The 21,827-nt window shown below is 37.2% G+C and overlaps 1 protein-coding gene across 1 annotated transcript in view; it reads left to right on the forward strand.

The window, feature by feature from the left end:
• Window positions 1–21,827, forward strand: part of SRRM3 (serine/arginine repetitive matrix 3) — a 547,157-nt gene that overhangs the window by 521,539 nt on the left and 3,791 nt on the right. The window contains exons 12-14 of the mRNA XM_082246736.1: window positions 7,684–8,015; window positions 8,187–8,405; window positions 9,695–9,832. Of these exons, the coding sequence (XP_082102862.1) occupies window positions 7,684–8,015; window positions 8,187–8,405; window positions 9,695–9,832 (689 nt within the window). The remainder of the gene's footprint in view (window positions 1–7,683; window positions 8,016–8,186; window positions 8,406–9,694; window positions 9,833–21,827) is intronic.

Consider the following 21,827-nt stretch of genomic DNA (forward strand, 5'->3'; position numbering starts at 1 on the left):
GATCACGGGTTACAAAGAGAAAGAAGTGTTTATCATTTAAGTGGAATATAACCAGTAGCTTTCTTTATACAGAGCTGTGTCCCTAGGTGCTAATACTCATTTTTTTACATTGATGTCACATTGCATTACGTTGAAAAACTGCTGAATTTGGCTCATCATTCTGATCAGAAGGTAAACTAAAGACCGAAGAGTTTTTGAAGAAAGAAGGATTAGAACCTCTGCAACATTCTTATTACTGTCAAGGAGAATTTTTATTATTCCTGTACTAATTGTCACCAAAGTAGGAAGTAAGGGTAGATTGCTGTATTTCCTGTTAAAAAGAGCAGATGTCAGGTTTCATTATTATACAGCTGGGGAGATTTTCCCTTCCTTCCTGGAGAGCCAGTGAGATGAAATGTCTCACAGGGATCTAGATAGCAATAAAGGTACCTGAGGTCTTAATTTTCTGTAATCAAAACTAAAATAAAGATGTTGTATCTGGAATTGCACTTTAAATAATTGTTAGCAAATAAAGAATGAGATGGCACTGTGGAAATGCAACACTAGAAGCATTGAGGCATCTACACTTCCCAAAAAACAGGAGTCCATTTGTGGCTTCAGCTTCTACAGTCTTTTCTCTCGAGTACATTTAGAAAATTGTAGCTGTATTTTGCCAATACACCATATATTTTATTATGTTGTATACTAACATATATATAACTATACTGTATATAGCATACTTAGAAGACATAATAAAAAGATATCAAAATGACAAAGACCAAATTCTAAAAGCTTCCAGTTGTTTTGATACAAAATTTTTTTTAGGATTTAATTTTACATTGTTTTGCTTAGAGGCAACCTAAATTAAAACTAAGCTGTCTTTCTTTTAAATAGTGATCAGTAGAAATGGAAGATTATAGTTGTGTTGTTATACACTTAATATATAGAGTACAAGACAGGCAATTTTGATTTTAGAGGTTATATACTAAGCCTATATTAATTTCAAGTTTAGAAGAATTTTCTTTTTAACTGTTTACTTATTTCACTTTCACCTAAATAGGTTTTGGACGCAAACAGAGGACATTCATGTGTTTAGTAAACCAACTCATTTAGTATGGTCTCCTCTAAATTGTAACAGAAAAAGTGTTTAAGTGCTTCTGGCCAAATCTGAGTAGCATTTACACTTTGATAATTGTCTTATTTCCCTGCAAGAAAAATACTTTTACTGAAACCGATGCATTATCATTATAAGTTTCCCTGAAAGAAAATAATGATGGAATTTAAAATTGTATCTTTTTATTTATTATGACCTCAATCCTATTTTCTGAGTAACTAATTGCTCCTTTTAATTATGGTTAGCAAAATGACCAATTTTAGAAATATTGCATATCTCATATTGCATAGGAATATTATGTAATGTTCTATCAAATTTGTATTTGATCCTTTCAGCTTATGTTCATGTTTTCCTAATCACTTGCTGTAAGAAGCACATTCTTTACAAAGCTCAGTAGCTCAAGCTGTCTGAGGTTTCAGTGCAATAAAGTCAGCTTACAGTAGGCAGCTACTGTTGTGCTGTTTCTTTGAATAAAGCCATAATAGTCTAGGAATCCTTTGTCAGATTAAAAACATATTTTTTAAAGAATTAAACAAAATTCACTCAAAATCTTTGTATTTTCCCTTTAAATATACATATTTTACGTAATTTAAACAGAATTCTTTTAAAACGATATAGCCCTATTGCACTAGTCACAGAATGCAAATTCTAGGTATTCTCATAGATCCTTTGGAAGTCAGGACCATTGTAGATCAGAACAAGGGGAACACATGCTACTAGCATTTTTGGTGAAAGAAGTTCATTGAACTATTTAACAAGTTATTAATCTTATTAATAATATTATTTTGCCTTTCCACAGTGCTTCAATGCAGTGTTTGCTGAAAATAGTTGAAAGTTTGTGTGTTTGTATACATTTGAATACAGTGCAGACCTGATTGTTTTGTGTGTATGCCAGCTGCCCCCATGATGAATGCAGGTGAGCCTCAATGTACAGAATCAAAGGTCAAAGAGCTCTCCTGTTATTACTAAGCCAATTCCCCAGGATTTTCTCATACAAATTAATTGTCAAAAAAGTTGTAAAAAAGCCACCAGTTTTCTTTTCAATCTATTGATTAATATCATTTATCAATCAGTGCAATATTAAAAATGATGGCCGTTTTTAATTTTAAATTAAAGATAATAAAGGATAAAGTTAAAAATACATGCTGGCAGTGCTGATCGACTTTTTGACTATGGCCCTTGTATTATTTTGATATGTGATGATAATGTTATTGTAATGTGTTAATAAGGGAGCTAAGCATTAGTGCTCCTAATTTACAGTGTGTATAAAATCCAGCTATAATATAATGAGTTGAATTATTTACAAATGACATTGTTGCATTTATAGGGCATTTCATAGAAAAACATAAATTCATTTTTTTATTGTGGTATTTCTGTATAGTAGCATGCAGGTCTTGTCTACTCCTATGACTTTCTAACAAACAAAATTGAGACTCCCACTACTTTTGTTTGAAGTACAAACTGAAACCTAGTCATGATATTAAACTATGGTTGCACTGCAGTACGAGAATTCTGTCCTGACATCCTTAAAAAGCCTTTAAAAATGCAGCTGGAGGGCTTTTTTTTAAATCTGCATTTGCTAATTGTGGGATAATAAAACATTTATATCCTTTACAAGCAGTAAATGAGCTTTAAAACAAACCCTTAATGAGATCTCCCGTAGGAGCTACAGGCACTGTGGTAAATTCAGCCTCAGATATCTCAGCAAAGACTCTGAGATTGTATTGCTTTGGTTTCTGAACAGTTTACAGCACCTGGTGTTTGTTTACATTAAAAAGTTTGCAGGCCTATTCATTTTTAAAACTCTGATTTTTGTTAAAATAAATATTCAAGGAGGAAGGCTTCCAACAACTGTTAGTGCAATAGCAACTTTTGTGACTTTGTTCATGTTGTCTTTTAAAAGATGCCAATCCCATATTCCTTCTGTATTACTTAAAAGTAATTATCATCATGTCGTAGACAATACCAGTATGTTATCCCCCCCCCCCCCCCGGTAATATATTGGCAGCTGCCCCAAAAGAGACTTTGTTTTACCTTCTTTTGAATCAACAGTATTAGAATAGGCTGAATGTGATGGACCTTTAGCTTAGCATTATTTCTCTGTATCACAATCTGTATCTCTGTATATTTTTTTATACCTTACTAGCTTTAATAATTCAGCCAGTGTTAAGATGTAAGCAAGTGGGATAATTTACACATGCCAAAATAGAGAAAATTATTTGGGGGGAAATAAAAAGCCTGTCATATTTGATTATTTTGGAGGCTGAAGAATTTGCTACATTTGCTCTATGATAACTTAACAATAGTAAGGCAGGTCGACATGTATTGCAGCTAAAGTATAAGTGCAATAGCTCCTATGTAATAAAGGAAGTAGCATGTTTTAACACCATGAGATGATGGAAATTACTCTTGCCTCCATAGTACAGGATTTCTGTAATATTTTTACTGGTAAATATATAATGTCTTAGAAGCCAAACCCTAGAAAGGATAGTGTTGCTAAATTAATGGTTGAGTTGGAATCAAAACAGTTAATCCTAAGGCAATTTCTGGAAAGTTTCCAGCACAGTCTAATGTTAAATATGCATATGTAGCATCATACCTTATACTTGTTTTGTATACCTCATAATTCCAATCAGTATTATGCTAAAGAAAAGGTTATAGGGTCAAATTGTATGTGCATAAAGTATCACTAATGGATTATGGCATATTAATCATGTTTATTTGTTTGTTAACCTCACCTGTTTTATTACTTTAATGTTTGATTATAGGGGTTGATTTACTAAAGCCAAATAGACTGTTCAATTTGCAAAGGAAATTGTACTTCGTGTAGGACTTATGCCCAGAGCTTAGTGAATGAGGTGATGCTCTGCTGACTTCCATCATCCAGTGATGTGCAAGCCAAAATACTGTTTTCCTATTTTCCTTGCACATCATTGCATATTTGTTGCATAGTGAAATGTCACCACATTTACTTAGCTCCAAGGAAAATACCTTTGTAAACTAAACAGCCTTTTTGCCTTTAGGAAATCAGCTTTTTAAAAAACCCTACCCCTTTTTTTCTATAGTCTTAGTGTAAGACTGCAGAGACTAGAACCTGTGAAAAAACAGCTAATTGCAAGTGTAGGCACCAGCTGGCAGCAGGGCTCCTTAATTCAGTTCATCTGTAACCTAAAGTTAAAATTAAAGATTTGATTATCCCACCTATATCTCATTTAATAACTAACTTACTGGATGGCTATGACCATATTAAATTGTTATGTGATTATTGATGCATAAAATGGGAAACATCAGTAAATTCAATAAAATATCTATTGGTACACCTTTTGGTTGTGTAAATACCTATTCCCATATTCCCACAACATTCTCTTGGCATTACATTTCTGAATTTTCACAAAAGGAATGTATAGTATTTTATGAAAATATTTTTATTGTGCCTGATATCTATGGTTGGGGTTGCACACTGGATACAACCCCAAGCAAGCAATCACTTGCTTGTAATGGAGCTGTCACCCATAGACTTTTTTTTTTTAATCCATTGTTCTTTACTCTCTTAACAAATTGTTTACCCAAAGATGTATTTATTTTATTTTATTTTCTGTTTATTATTGGAGAGTAAAAAAGCTGTCCCTTTTGCTTTTTGTAAAATTCCTGTTGCTGTTTTGGCTCAACTGGCTTGTGTTTATAAACTCCTCATTCAAAAGGGATTTGTAAAAATGCCCTCTGCAAAACTACTTGGAACATTTCTGGTCTCGGTGCCCCCTAATGCTATTGTGACAACCTCTTATAAGTTCACCACCTGGTCCTGCTAAATGACAAATGATACTGTCTGACAGCTATAAAAAAAATCTCTCAAATGGTGGTCAAAGGCACAGGCAGGATCCATCCACCTGTGGTCCCAGCTGTCCTTTCTTTAATTGAGTTTGTCCAATTGAACACATTTACCCTCCTGAAAGAGAAAAGAATAGAGGAGGGACAGATACTTTTAGATCTACTTATTACAACTTTTTTACTGGTTGGGAAAGGTGGGCATTGTTCTCAAACTAGCCTAAATTACAATCCCCCCACTCCAAAAGAAACAGTAGAGTCATAGGCTTGTGATATTGTCAATCGTTCCAGCTTAAAGTTTCTATATATGGCCAGCAAAACAGAGTGGGTATATGGAATCTTAACACTGTTAGTTCATCATGTTCTGCTTGCAGACTTTGACATGTCTTTGATGTCAACTTTGACAACGTTGATGCTTTATTGGCATTGGTTCTACAATAAAATGGAGACAAATGGGATAATTTACTAAAGCAGTTGAGAATCTTCACACAATAAATTGAATGAATATTCACTTCAATTAAACCATCATGTTCAAATAAAATAAGTAAACAGGAATTTGGTTTTCACAGGATTAGATAATTGAAGTGAAGATTCTCAACTCCTTTAGTAAATTAGCCGTCATAGGTTAAGTTTTTCAAAAAGTGTCTGGTTCTCTTTAAAGGGAGAGGAAAGAACCTTTAGGAGCCAACTCTTCTTGAAAACCAGGCATTCTCTTGGCAAATTCATGAATGCCATTGGCAAGAGTGAATTTTTTTTTTTTTTTTTTCAGAATTATCATTTTTTAGATTCAAATTTCACATTTTTCCTTTTAAACTTACATAGTGGCAATATATTACTTCCCAGAAATTCATAAATTCCTTGTAACAGGAGGGTCTTCATTTACCTTTGTAAACCCTTTGTTTTATGATGCTTATTTTCATTGTTTTTATGTTCAATTTGTAAGAACATATTTTATGTTACAAATATGACTGTTATTGAAGATAAAGGGGCGATGTTTCAAACTTGATATTGTGAATGACTCAAAAGGGAGCTGAATGTACAACAGAATTGTACATCAAAAGAAAAAAAATGCTTATCTCTAACATCTTCTTTGCTCATTGTCACTAGCAGAAACACTTATCATTTATCATTCTTTCTGTATGTTCATTAAAGAGGTATTACTTGTTAGGCTGTGTAAAATAGCTATTGTACCTTGCATCTCCAAGCTTACAAATATGATTAGTATTGCCCTGACAGGAAATATGTGCCATCTTTTCTTTTCACAGCTAGGAAGAAAGCATATGTTGGCTAGTAATATTGAATATCCTGAGGTATAACTTCATAAATATGGTTACATCAGTTTGCTGATATTTGGTTAACATCCAAATTGGACCAAAACGAGGCAAGGAACAGCTCCCTTTCTTACTACATTGACACATCATTCCCAGAATCTTCGTCATGGGTGTGCTTAGCCATTTATCAATACTTTTACTTTTTTACACAGTTCTAACCCCAATTTAGTTAGGTTTACTATACCTATGTCTTAGATATGTGTCAACATGGGCTATACAAGTAAGCTAGTACTGAGATGATTTATTGAAAATGAACACCGTGTTGGACATGCATACATTTTTAGAAGTCTAATTCCTTTTCAAAAAATGAACACTATTTTTTATTTATGTTTTCTTTTTTATATTTTTGTTCATGATATGTAAAGCAGAACCTGACTTACTACTCCTTGCATTTTAAAGCCACCATTGTTTAATTCAAGTTTTGGATACTGATGTATGATCCAATACATTCTTCAAGAGAATTATTTCAAATTTAGAAAGCATACACTAGCTGGGCTTAAAGTTAAAACCTTAGCAAGGGTTCCTTACAAAACTAACCAAGGTCACTCAAACCTCATGATTGGCCTCTTCAAGCATTTTCAAAATACAAGGCCAGGAAAGTGGGTTTGTGTGTTTTTTTCTTTATTATTATTTTTTCTCTCTCTCTATCTCTCTTGCATTTTTGTGAATCTAATGATGCACTTATGTTGCCCCACTTTTCCCTTTTCTTCATACCTTACCTACTAAAGGAGGAAATGCCACTTTCTTGGTAAGTGGATGTTAACCAAGAGGAACTTAAATCAAAAAAAAAAAAAAAAAAAATCACAGTGTGACAAAACTGAGAACATGGGGTGCTGATGAAAGCTCAACAGTACTCTACCGGAAAAATAAAGGAGTTCAGAAAAACTAAAATGAATTTTACAAAAAAGACAATTTATTTTTCTTAGTAACATTTGTGGATTTTATTTTAGTATTTTTTTTTTTTATTATACTTTCCCCTCTTCCCTCCTCAATCTCTCTACCAGTTTTTGTGCTGTTTTGTCCAGATGTCTACCTCACTCCTCACTTTTTATTAATTTGATTTTACTTTCTCTTTTTTTTTTTTTATCCAAATAATATTTAACCCATACTTTTGTAATCTACATACAATTAATTTTCTTTATTTATTTTTTATGTGAGACCTTAATTTTAGATTTTCTCTCTTCCCCTTCCCACTCTTTGAAATAATTTCTTGTTTTCTATTTTCTTTTTGTTGCGTTTTGCATGCAAAATTGCATGAGCTGCATTGTTGGGGTCAGAAGGCTAAGCAGAAAAAATAGTCTCAGTGTAGAATCTCTGTGTTAACGTGCTGTATGCAACTGTGAGTTAACATTTCTGTTCCTTGCTGATGAAGTAGTGCTAAAGCATCTCCCTATCTTTTCTTTTTCCCCAATTTCTATTTATTTTCCTCTGCAGCGGCTGAATTCAATATCCCCATCCTCACGGACACATGCAAAATTGGAAACATCACCTAGCCATCACAAGGGCAACAATCGTAATGATGTAAGGAGCCCAAGATCTGTTTCATCAAGCAAAGGTGGTCGTTGTTCATCAGATGATAAACATCGACGAGACTCTAGGTCGCCATCATCAGTCAGACACCATGGGAGGTCCAGGGGCAGAACCAGGATACATAAGGAGTCTTCTGTAAACTCAGGAAGCCATACAAGCTACAGCAGTGATTCTGAAGGGTCAATGTTGTCACACACCACTGGAATGGAAAAGAACCATGGTGTCGCTGCCAAAAAGTAAGGTCATATTTAAATTGCATATATGATTTGTTGGATTTAAAACATGGTTTCACTGAAAACATTGTGAAAGAAAGTAAATTATTAGGTTGTGTTTATGTCAATAACTGCAAGAGAAATAAAGTTCTAATGAGATAATGGATATAAATAATTAGGGTTTGTATGTCACAGGCTAAAAATAAAGCATCACCGTGGTAGACAGAATAGCTGCTCTGAGTCTTCAGTGAAGCATATTAGACAGAATTCTGACAGAAAAAAGAGTCCAGCACGCAGTGGCCACAGAGGCAGCTCCTGGAGTTCCAGCCGATCTCCATCCCGCTCCAGGTCACGTGACAAGAGGATGGCCAGAAGCAGGTCTCGATCTGCCTCGCAAAAGAAAGCTTTAAACAGGTAAAGCCTATATAACGTTTCAATATGTTTTTAGTTTTGTGATTAAACTTTCTGACTTTCAAAATTTATTGAAGATAATGTAATCCTTTTAACCATTCATCCTTTTTGTATCCATGTACCTAAAGTTCATGTATAGGTAAACAAGTTTTATTAGTTTTGGATATAAAAGGAAATGGATTATAACCCCTCTTCATTTATTTTATGCTATCTGTACTCGGTTGAGTAGATTTTCCTTAATTTTCTGGTCAGAAGATGCAACATAGAATTAGAGGATATCTCTCATGGAGCAAGGGGAATTGCTCTCATAGACAACTGTCCCCATTGGAATGTTGACCCTCACCTCTTGTTCTGGTGACAACTGTAAAAGTGTGAATTTCGCAATGACTTTTTGTTACAGTGATAGTGGTCACCAGGACAAATGGATAGGTTTATTCTATCCAACTCTTGACAGAATTAAAGTACACGTTTAGGTTATGCATACACCTCAAACAATGGATCATTATTCAGATACCTGGATATGTGACTCATAGCCATACATGGGTTTAGTCAAATAAATATGGTTTAAATGTTTAGTGCCTGAGCTGAACTTCCAGAAGATAAGGAGAAAATGATGTAATATGCTGTATAGTGACCACATCCATGCTTAAACAAGGTAATTGTACTACCACATAGTCCATCCTGGCCATATGAATGGTTAATTGTTAGCTTTAAAAGCTACTAGCACCATTGAAAAATTAATCAATTTTATAATGCAGGGCAACTAACACTTTACAATTCATGTTTTGTAAAAGATCTGCTGACAATCTCAACTATTAAGTATTAATATATTAAATATATAAGCTATTTTACCTTTATGTAGATTTTGTATACAGCCTATTATTTTGTGTTTGCTGATAAGTTTACAAAAGAAGAAGACAGGTTTATGGTTTGTACCTATTGTATTTTACCACCTTAGAGAGATTACCCAGTCAAATTTGGTTAGTCAAAGTTTGCCTGGATGACCAGTAATTTATGTATTATATAAGTAATATATATATATATAATAATTATATATATATATATATATATATATATATATATATATATATATATATATATATATATATATATATAATACTAATATATTTTAGTTATAGAGCTTGCAACTATTACAGAATATACAGTATAACATAATATATTCTGTGTTTTGTAGTCTTTTCATTTTATTTTGCTTGGTAACTAATTAGGCATTGCTTACCCCTTTAGTTAAAAGTTTTTATACATTTCTTATGTACTTCTGCTTATATTAGGGTGAAGGATGTTGAGAACCGAACACGACTTAATGACACGGAAGCAGCAAGACCCCGCCGACGCTCAAGAAGTTATTCACCAATTAGAAAGAGAAGGAGGGATTCCCCTAGCTTTATGGAGCCACGAAGAATTACAAGGTAAAATAATAAACTCACCTAGACAATTTATGTGGGTACTGTATGTATCTTTATTATGCATTCATTAGAACACCTTTGTAAAAAGCACTGCCGCTTACATAGCAGGGCCCCAAAGTTAGTATACATTATGATTATAAGTAATAAAGCACAAATATAATTGCATTAAATAAACCACTAAACCTGGAAATCAAGGGCACCCACATCCCAAAAGAACATATATTTGGATTTAGTAATGAGGGGACGTTAAAGGGGCCATAACACATAAGTCATAAAAAACATTTCTTTATTGTACTTTAAATAATAAAAAAACAGTATACAAATACTGTTGAATCCTTAAAAAAGAGAGAATATCCAAATAAAAATTCTTATGTTGTTGACAAATGCTCTTCTCTCGACGTGTTTTGCCAATCGGCTTCTTTAGAAGCCACAAAGCATTATCTATTGTCACCACTACAATTAGGAGCAAACAGAGTGTTATTTTTTAACACTAACAAGGATGCATTTCCCTACGCACCAAACACCACTGGTATAAAGCGTAACCTTTATTTTATTACCCTTATTTTTTAATAAATTGTATATAAACAACTGTGTGTAACTGTTTCTTACTTCAAGGGATAGTTAGATTGAACAGGTGTTGATGGTCAGTAATTATCACAGGTGAAGAGAGCTCTGCTCTGCAAACTCACACCTGTCCCTCTAATCAGAGAGAAAAAGACAAAAAAAAAACTATCCAGGGACTCCACTCTGTAAACCAAAGAAAACGCTCCATCTGCACCTAACTCCAATGCATGTAGCCAGTTAGCTGCAGATGGAGTGATCTTCTTCCCATGTTTTAACATTTGTCAAACATGAGAGTGCGAGGCAAATCTATCTGGTGAGTTTACATCCAAAGGGGAAGTGGTGACACGTTTTTTTCACTTGGTGTGGTATGAAAACTGCATGACATTGTATATCTGGATCCTTTTGTAATTCCATCGTAGGAGAAACAGTGAGAATTTTATCATCTATGACCTATCCAATGGACAGATCTATTATATCACCCGTTCACACAGGGTGTTATAGAGTTTACTATTTGTTAAACATTTTTTTCTTCATACTTTATTTGCACTGGATTAGTTGTTTGCACTGGAACATTCATTGCTCTAATTTTTTGATTGTATGTTATTGTGCCACTATCCGCCAGCTATTTATTTTGGTGAATGTATAGAGACGTTTTAGTATTTGTTTAAAGTGGGTGCAATTTGGTGATTGTTTCATATTCATTAGATTGTTTAGCCTTATATATATTTTGTATATAATTTAGATATAGTGTGTTGTGTGATATAGTGTGGTGTGTGTGTGTGGCGCATAGGTAGGATTGGTGATTTCATTTTATATGTCACTTTCTGTTTTTCAGTTTTAGGCTTTAATATAGTTACATGTAAGTGGAAATACTTGGGCAGCACATTGGCTTTTGACACCAAGAACTAGAGACTGGTAATTGTCAGTGGGAGGATTTTGGTGTCTAAAAGCAGGAAAAAAATTGTACTGACACATGCCCTAACAACAAACCTTACCTAGACTTTATGGCCAGACTGGGAAATCTCTGACACCCTTGGATGCACCTTCAAAGCCAGGGAGTTGATCAAGCAGGATGGATTTTCCAAGTTAATTTCTATTTTTTCCTTTAAGGCTGGCACCTGGGGTTATATACAAAGTTGTTTGCCTCCCTATTACATATTAATCTTACAGAACTGATGGACAGCCCAGAGGCCAAATGAAGGAGGTTGCACAGCAGACTGACAACGCTGCTGCTAATTGGCAGAGGTTAACAATCTCAGCCTGCAAGATCTAGTATCTGTTCATTAATGTCTATAGGTAGCCTTTAAGCTGGCTGCACACATTAAAATCTGATTGTACAGTCTACCTTTGATTTGCCAGAAGTTATGTACTGTAGCAAAGGGGTATATGTGATTCAGCGTTACTGAATAAATTGTTTAGTGAGATCTTTGCATTACACAGTTATTGGTAAATCTAAAGGAGGGTGTATGAAGAATGTATGCAACATTGTAACATGTTTTTCTAGGTACCTTATCGTGTGTCAAAATTATCAAGCTGTCTTGTGCCAAGATTAGCAATAATAGACCCTGTTTTGCACTGCAATCTAACAAAGCAAGTTCAGCAAGAAAAAGAATGTGAGCCCCTTGGAATTAACTGGTTTTCTGCAGTAATTTCCTATAAAACGTGAGCTGATTCGAGGTCACAATAATAGACATATACTGTACAATGTGCTTAAGCTGAAAACACACAGACACTTCTAATTTCTTGTGTATTTATTAGAAACAATCATTAAATATTTATAGTGCTGGAGGAAAAAGTAAGTGAAGCCTAGGAGTTAATAGCTGGCTATACCCTCTTTAACAGCTATGACTTCAAGCAAGCACTTTCAGTAGCTCTGGTTTAGACCTACACCATGTTCGGGAGGAGTTTTTGACCATTTCTCTTTACAAATCTGCTTCAGCTCAGACGCATTTGAAGGATGTCTGGTGTGAACATCTCTCTTGAGTTCATTCCACAGCATCTCCATGCGGTTAAGGTCTGGGCTGTGACTGGGCCACTACAAAAGGTACATTTTATTTTTATGAAGCCAGTCAGTGGTGGATTTACTTTATTGCTTAGGGTCCCTGTCCTGCTGCATGACCCAGCTTCTACTAAGCTTCAGTTAGCAGTCAGCAACCCTGACATTATCCTGTAGGATGTTTTGGTAAGCTTTGAAATGTATTTTCACCTTGATGATGGTAAGTGGTCCAGGCCATGAGGCAGTGAAGCGAGCCCAAATCATGGTGTTCCCTCTACCATACTTCACTGTTGGAATACTGTTTTGATGTTTGTAAGCTGTGCCCAATTTGCTCCATACTTAGTGCTGAGTATGCTTCCTGAACAATTCAACTTTTGTTTCAGCAGTCCACAAAACATTTTCCCAGTAGCACTGCAGTTTGCCAAGGAGCTCTTTGGCAAACTGCAATGTTTTTATTGAGAGCAGCAGCTTCCTCCATGGTGTTCTGCCATGGACACCCTACCTGTTTAAAGACTTACGTACGATAGACCCTTGAACAGGAATGTGAGTCAGCTCCAGTGATGTTTTCAGGCCTTTAACTGTTACTCGTGGGTTCATCTTTACCTTATTGAGGAGTGCGTTATGCCTTGGGAGTCATCTAAGCTGGGCACCTACTTCTAGGAATAGTAACCACAATACCAGACTGTCTAAATTTTAGACAGTTTGTCTAACTATCTACTGAAGGATGCCTACACACTTTACGACTGCTTTGCATCCCTTTCCAGCCTTAGGCAGATCAACTACTCTCGATTGCATGTCTTCAGAGAATTCTTTTTTGTGAGGCATGGTTCACATCAGCTGATGCTTCTATTGAACAGCAGTCCTAAAATGTTTGAGTGCATTTTTTTTAATCAATGTTTCTAAACCACGCCTCCAAACTCATTTCATAAAATTGGACTCCAGGTGTGCAAACTTCTGCCTCCAATTAGCTTGTCTTGAAGTAATTAGTCTATAGGTTCACTTACTTTTTCCACCAGAACTGTAAATATTTAATGGTTGGGTTCAATAAAGACATGACTAATTAGAATTGTTTACGTGTTATCAACTTAGGACATTGTTTGTGTCTATTGTTGTGACTTAGATGAGGATCAGTTCACATTATATGTTAAATTACTGCAGAAAACCAGTTAATTCCAAGGGGGTCACATACTTTTTCTTGCCACGGTAGCAAGATCTTGGAGCTGAAAACAAGTGATTTGATGGAAAATCTAACCTGTTTAATTCATAATAAAACTAGATTTCCTGAATGTACAGTACAAGACACAGACTTTTTTAAAGTAATTAAAACTGGGTTATATGCAGCTACCTTTAGGTTATTGGACACAAGCAAAAATGTAAAACTGAAGGGACATCACCCTCCCACACTTAGCTAGCCTCGTTTTTTTCTAGTCCTAGGTAATTACCCTTTTTTCTAAGGAAGTTTTCTTTCTCACTGGACTATATTGCAAGATGATCCACCATAATAGCTTGTACTGGATCCTGATGTGGGTGCTTCACTTGGCATATGATGCAACATGTGGAGTTAGCCACAAAATGCTTTACAGAATCAGAGCTGTGATCTGCCTGGTGTTGAGCTCAGTCTCTGAAGACCACTACAAGGTTGTGCCCATCATGGAAGGCAAAGCCAAGATGGGGTTATAACATGTTAATTGCAGCTATAGATGTGGGTAGTACAAGGCAGAAGCCCTATAAATGTTTACCTCATTGCTAGCCAAGTCCAGCTTTTTCACTTTGGGTGTATTGGAACCACTGTCCCCCTTATTGTGATGCAATAGGAACCAGAATAGCCAAGGTAAAAATATTACTTTGGAGTCATTTTAGGCTTTAGAGCAAGTCTGGTGTGGTGCTGTTGCATCTGTGTGCATCTCATGAGTCGCACCTTAGTGTGCCTGTGCAAACAAACGCTACTGCACCTGCGCAGCCAAAGTGCTTTCTGTGTCTAAGCACCTTTTTTCATGATACTAGTGGCTTATTCTTTCAACTACTGGGTTCCAGTGACCTACAATTGCTTGCACCAAGGCATCCCCCTTCTGCTCCACTGCATTGTCTAGGGATACGGTAATTTTCACAGGCATGACAGATCTAGGCTTGTTGTCTCATGCTTAGCCTTTAGCTCCCTTTGAGGGATGGTAGTACATTTGTTCAGGGTCCTTAACTCTTTCCTCTGATGGTTGACCCCATTGTGACTCTCTGCCTTCCTCTGGTCATCCAACCAGTCTATCAGCCATGCAAGCCCCCACCTTCCTTTCTAAAGAGGAATTTTCTGCCACAATGTCAGAGTTCATGGCCACATTTCCTGGTTTTATTGGGGCCATAGACAGAATAAGTCACAGAAGTTTCCTCTTCAACCTACCCTCCTGATTTGGTCTTTGACTTTGCCCTTTAGCCAGACACAGTACAAAAAGGGGTGTCAGCTGAAGAGAACACCTTGCCTTTTGAGACATAGGAATAGGATGATAAGTCTGCAACAGACATTACTCCTAAACTACAGGAAATTATTGCTACACCTCTTAATGCAGCCAGAATCTGTTCACATGCAGGTATCCAGTATGGGGGTCTTTAAAATTTCTAAAACCAGCTTCCAGGTTCACATGCTGGTTGAGCTTGTCATGTACATGAACTGGCCTCACCTGAAGAAGATTTTTCTCCTCCTAAACATTTCATTCAACAGTATCCTATTGTCCAAGGTTTCCTTAGGATATGGGAACTTCCTTTGGTGGATCCAGCGATTTTTATGAATTAACAAGACCCTACAAATCTTAAGCTAGCTGGGACTGGGAGGGGTTATATAGTATAGGATGAGAGAGAAATGTCATCAGAACATCAAGATCTCCAAAAATGAGTCCAAAATTTTAATCAGCGATCACATTGTTACAACAACAAGCAATGTTTCGGAGCCACACAGGACCCCTTCATCAGGCATGTGACCGTGTGTCACATACCATGTGCCACATGCCTGACGAAGGGGTCCTATGTGCCTCTGTAATGTTGCTTTCTTCTGTAAAGATGTGGTCGCTGAATAAAACTTTGGACTCATTTTTGCAGATCTTGGTGTGCTGGTGACATTACTCTCTCTGACTAGTGTTACTTTCCCTGACACTGTTCTAGCCGGTGGTCGCTTCAGCACCCACTTACAAATACATCCATTTCTACGGGAATGTGTGCCTTGGGAATAGTGCTTTGGAATGTAGGATAGGATGTCCCTGCAGCATTTCAATTACCTGAAGATAGTTCCACATAACCTATTCATATTTACAGTATTTAAAGAAGCCTGAGTCCTGTACTTTTTCAATGGTAAGTCAAAAATCCTAATATGTTTAAAACTGTCAGCAAATGAGACATTTCTTTGAATTAAAGGCATGTTTACTTTAATGTATAACTGTTTATTTGTATGTCACATCCTTTTATGCTATTCCATCCCACAAGGTTCCTTTTGAAGATCAGCTGCCAATGGTGTACGTTACAGCAAGTCTTCTTGGTTACTGTGGTAACCTAATCAGGTGTTTACTGAAAAAATGTAACCCTCTCCCAAATACACTAATCACTCACAAAATACGTGTTTTCTTACAGTCTGTTGCAAATCGGGGATCTTGGTTTCTGGCTTTGACCTCTTACCACTTATTTCTCTCTGCCTTATATATGTTGCACAGCTTTTGCCTAGCTTAAAAATGTTTTTGAGCAAAAGGGGACTGCAATTCCAATTCTGTTATAACCATTTTATGGTTCTCTATGTTACAGCTATGTCACAATCACTCAGTATATTAAATAAAAAAAATTGTGTCAGTACTCATAAAGTCAAAAAGGTGCTGAAGTAAGTAAGAGTGCTTTCTCCTGCCATCTTATCATTTATGGTTGGCTAGGCCCTGTCATATCAACAGTTGTAAGAGATGCGCAAATAGCTTTAGTGTTCATGGTTGCAATTTACATCATGTGTAAGGCGGGTATACGACGTAACAAACGAGGGCCAAATGAAAAAAAATAGCAGTTTTGTGATGCTCTTTAGATCACAAAATATCATATATGCTACAAAAACTCTGCATTTCTAAAGGTATCCCAACTGGTCAATAGCTGTGTTGTAATGGATTGCAGTTCCTTTTTGTTTCACACTAACTTATTCATATTTAACGGTTCAGTTATCTACTAACTATTTGTCTCAACAATTTCAGCGTCTGTCTGAGGTGTGGATAATGTGGAGCAAACAAAGCAGGAATGTCATTCAGTTTGCTTTATTAACCAACTATGATTCCAACATTATATTGTTTTTGAATTACAACTCCTAACATCCTCAGCCTTTTATATTGTGAGCTGTGGTTCATAAAACCCCCTTTTTATGCTAACAATGACTTTAACAGAAACATGCATAATAAAATACAAGAATATTTTGGATTTATACATACAGACGTAGCAGTATAGTTGCCTTTTGGTTACGTTCAGCAAATGTGAGCCCACTGTGAACCACATTACCTTAACCTTTATAGTAACTCTGATTGAAGGTAAGTATATATAATATTTAATAGCATCGTCTTTGCCTAGTGATCACCCTCAATCACCCTTTTGGTGCAGTGGGTTTTTTCACTATGGGCTTTTAAAGGCTTAAAATGTTTTTCATAAAGAAAAAAATAGAAAACATTATCGATTCCATTCCTACGCATATTCCACCCCTATTTCACTAGAACACGAAGATGAAGAATATTTGAGGAGAAGTTGTGTACATTTTATTTTTTATTTTTTGGAGAGTGGACTTGCAAGGAGTTTATTTTAATCTTATGGTATTGAGTTGTTTGAGTAGCTGATGATTAAGAATGCAATGGAATTCTATAAATATATATGCATATATGTCAGCTTGCCACCCCATCCCTCTGCAGACATGAACCAACCTTCACCCCTGGAACTATAGAGACATCTTTCCCACTGATGTGACTAAACCCATGCTGCCTCTTCACACTGCACCCATTCCCCAATGTTTTATTCCCTTTAACCCACACTTCTTTTGTTTCTCATGTCACTGATTTTTTATTAGCGCCACTGCAAACAATGGAAACGGCAAACAAATCTTTTAAAGAAGCATAAACCTTGACTCTTAACACCCCAGAACAGCAGCATCACCCCAAATTCACATAGCTGGCCTTTTTTCACTCATCATTGCAGAATGAGGTCCTCCTCAGCTGCCACCACTCTTTGATCCTCATACCTCAGCAACAGAAGCTCTATCTTCTGATTGAAAAACAGTATTCCCTCAATTGGAAAACAGACTCTCTTTTACCATTTTACAGTGAGTCTTAGGGTAAAATCGCTTAAAGACCCTGTACCACCACCTTACAGGGTCATAACACACACTAAGAAAAGCAGCAAACTGTAACGCTCCGGCGTTTGTTTAGTGAACTGGATTTGCAGCTGCAGAATTTCCACTCAGTAGTCGTGTAGAGATGTGTTGAATTACCATATCCAACTCTCCAGACTCATCATTGTGGCCCAGCCTGCCTCAGCATGCAAATATACAGACACTCAGATAAGATGTTCCTGGAGTGATAGGTTGTATTCGATAGTATAGAGGTGATGTGCTGAAAGGACAGGCGTGAGTAGTGATAGCAATGATAGGCACTCAATAGTAATGTTCAGGAGTGTTAGCAGATGGTGATAGATAGTATGCAGATAGGTTAGCAATCATGTACAAATAACAGGTGGTAGGGGACAGCAGATGAAGTGTACAGGAATTGCTAACTCAGTGCAAGGATATGGATGGTAGTAGACTCAAGAGCTAGCAATCTATGTAACAGTGCAGATGATAGAAATAGTAATGCATAGATAGCAACAGTCTTTAGTATGCAAGAGTAGATAGTGTAAGTTGATAGGAAGGAATCCCCTGTGGGGTACTTATCACTAGTTGGTTTAGAGAGATGAGGGGTCCGGTAATGAGATAAGAATCAGGTAGCGAGATACAGGATCAGTAGCGAGATACGGGATCAAGTAGCGAGACTCCCGTCTATCCAGATACTGGGGAAATAGCTGGAGGCTTTGGCAGCGTCAGACAAGGCTGTATAACAAGCGGTTTGCACGAACACCTTGTGAGTGAAAGCCGGCGATTGAAATAGCCGCTCAGAGCGGCGCCTAGTGATGACGTCATGAGAATTAAAGGGACAGGTAGCTATATGCGTTCCACCTACCTAAATGGTGGAACGCAATGTGGAAGAAATGGGCTGGAAGGGTACCGAAGGTACCAGAATCTTACAGTACCCCCCCCTTAAGGCCGGCTCCGGAAGGCCTATAGCACTGGTCTCTCCGGGTATTTGGAGTGGAACCTTCGTATAAGCCTGGGAGCGTGAACGTCAGAAGTATCCAACCAGGTGTCGTCTTGGGGTCCATAGTTTTTCCATCTTATGAGATATTGGAGTTTCCCTCTGTGGATACGAGAATCCAAAATCTCCTTAATCTCAAATTCTTCTCCGCCCTCAACTTGTACTGGAGGTGGAGGCGAGATGGTAGGTCTTATTCCTTGGTTGGGAACATGTGGTTTCAGTAGCGACACGTGAAAGATGGGGTGTATTTTAAGATCTGCCGGTAAGGTGAGTTGAACTGCAGCTCTCCCAATGAGCTTCTCAATTGGGAAAGGTCCTAGAAACAAAGGCCCAAGCTTTTTACTGGGGATCTTTAACCTTAAGTTTTTCGTAGATAGCCAAACGAGATCCCCAATAGCATATTGAGGAGAAGGTCTTCTACGGAGGTCGTAGTACCTTTTTTGTTGGCTATGAGCATGTGAGATGGTGGTGTTAAGTAAACCCAGAGAGTCTTTTATTTGGGTAAGATAGTCAGAGGCTACTGGGTTACTTGATGGCAGGATGCGTGGTGGAAGAAGTGTGGGATGAAACCCATAGTTTAGGTTGAATGGACTTTGCTTAGTAGTACTGTGGGTTGCGTTATTGTAAGCAAATTCTGCCAGAGGGAGGAGGTCCACCCAATCATCCTGTAGGTATGAGGTGTAGCAACGCAAATATTGTTCAATGCACTGGTTGACTCTTTCAGTTTGTCCATTGGTCTGAGGGTGGTAGGGAGAAGTAAGTTTTCGCTCAATTCGTAGTATATGACATAGAGCTTGCCAAAACTTGGAGATGAACTGTGAACCTCGGTCAGATAAAAGAGTCTTTGGAATTCCATGTAGCTTGAACACATGTTTCACTAGTAATTCCGCTGTTTCCTTAGATGAAGGTAGTCTGCGAATAGAAATGAAATGTGCCATCTTTGTCAGATGGTCCACTGACACTAGAATGGTAGTAAATCCTTTGGAAGGTGGTAATTCTACTATAAAGTCTAAGGACACAACTTCCCATGGAACTTTGGGTATTGGTAGACTGCAAAGTAGACCAGATGGTTTTGTAGTGTCAATTTTGGACCTTGCACAGATGTCACATGAGGAAACAAATTTTTGTACAGACGTCTTCATATCAGGCCACCAAAATTGCCTGATGAGCAAATTGAATGTCTTAGTCATACCCATATGTCCTGCCATAGGTACGTCATGTGATAATTCCAAGATCTTGGTACGCATACCAGGAGGTATGTAGAGTTTGTCGTTAAAGTAGAGGAAGCCTTCTGCATCAGCACTTAGTTGTGGTGGTGGTGAATCCAGTCCTATACTGTGCAGAATCTCTTCCTTCAAGGAACGAACAACACCAATAATACGGTCATGGGGTATTATAGGAAGTGAAGGGATTTCGGCGCAGTTATCTTCGGTTAGCCGTGATAGCGCATCCGCTTTTTTGTTTTTGTCTGCAGGCGTGTAGGTCACTAGGAAGTTGAATCTTAGGAAGACTAATGACCAACGTACCTGCCGGTGGGAAAGAGTCTTGTTGGTCTGAAGGTATTGGAGATTCTTATGATCTGTATATATGAGTATTGGCAATCGAGTACCTTCAAGTAAATGTCGCCAATTTTCTAGTGCCAGTTTTATGGCAAGCAACTCTTTTTCACCCACTGGGTAATTCACCTCTGGGCTACTTAGTGATTTAGAGAAAAAAGCAACTGGGTGGAGTGGTGAAGTATTCGTTGGTCGTTGGGAAAGAACTCCTCCTACAGCCATATTTGACGCATCTACCTCCAGGATGTATTGGAGGGATGGGTCTGGATGGCGTAGTATGAGAGCAGAAGTGAAGCTTGATTTTAACAAGCGGAAAGCTTTATTTGCTTCTTCAGACCATTTGAATGGTTTCTTTACACTTGTAAGTTGTGTGAGCGGTCTCACAATAGAAGAGAAGTTCTTGATGAACTTCCTATAGAAGTTTGAAAATCCAAGGAATCGTTGTAATGCCTTACAAGTTGTTGGTACAGGCCAATCCAGTATACACGATATCTTGCTCATATCCATCTTGATACCGTTCTTGGATATGATGTATCCTAGGAATAGTACTTCTTCCTTATGAAATAGGCATTTTTTCAATTTTACGTATAAATTGTGTGCGAGTAATCTGGATAGCACAAGTCTTACATGTCTTACATGTTCGGACAAGGACTGAGAATAAATGAGTATATCATCCAGATATACCACAACACAAACATCAAGTAAGTCTCTGAAGATAGCATTTATGAATCGCTGAAATGCTGCGGGAGCATTACACAACCCAAAAGGCATCACTAGATATTCGAATAATCCGTATCTGGTTCTGAATGCCGTCTTCCACTCATCCCCATTACAGATTCGGATGAGGTTGTATGCCCCTTTTAGGTCCAATTTTGAAAAGTAGGTAGCTCCGCGCACTTGTTCAATGAGTTCGGGAATGAGAGGTAAAGGATAGCGATCCTTTATCGTAATGGTATTTAATTGCCTATAGTCAATAATAGGCCTGAGACTTAAATCCTTATTGCGGACAAAGAAAAGTCCTGCAGCTGTGGAAGAAGTAGAGGGTCTAATAAACCCTTTCGCTAAATTCTCATCCAAGTATTCCTTGAGATGTGAAAGTTCATCCTGAGAAAGAGGATAAACATGACCGAAAGGTAGTTTACTATTAGGGAGTAGATCAATAGAACAATCGTAGTCCCTATGGGGAGGCAATACTTGAGCATTTTTCTCAAGGAAGACTTCTGATAGATCCTGATAACATGGTGGTGGTGAAATTTCATCTGACACCATGGACAGGATTTTTTTATATGATTGGAGGTTACACGTGGTCTCGCAGTAGTGAGAGGGGAAGGTTAGAGTCCGTGTTTTCCAATCAATGATTGGTTGATGTATGTGTAACCAGGGAAGTCCCAAAATAATGGGAAAATGTGGTGAAGGTAATACATCAAAAGTGGTGGTCTCAACATGAGACTCGTTAGCAGTAGCAAGGAGTGCTTGTGTCTGATTGGTAATTGGACCAGAAGATAACGGAATACCGTTAATAAAACTAACAGAGACAGGTTTAGATT

This window comes from Pelophylax lessonae (genome assembly GCF_965119305.1).
Source record: "Pelophylax lessonae genome assembly, chromosome: 2".
Classification (NCBI taxonomy): domain Eukaryota; kingdom Metazoa; phylum Chordata; class Amphibia; order Anura; family Ranidae; genus Pelophylax; species Pelophylax lessonae.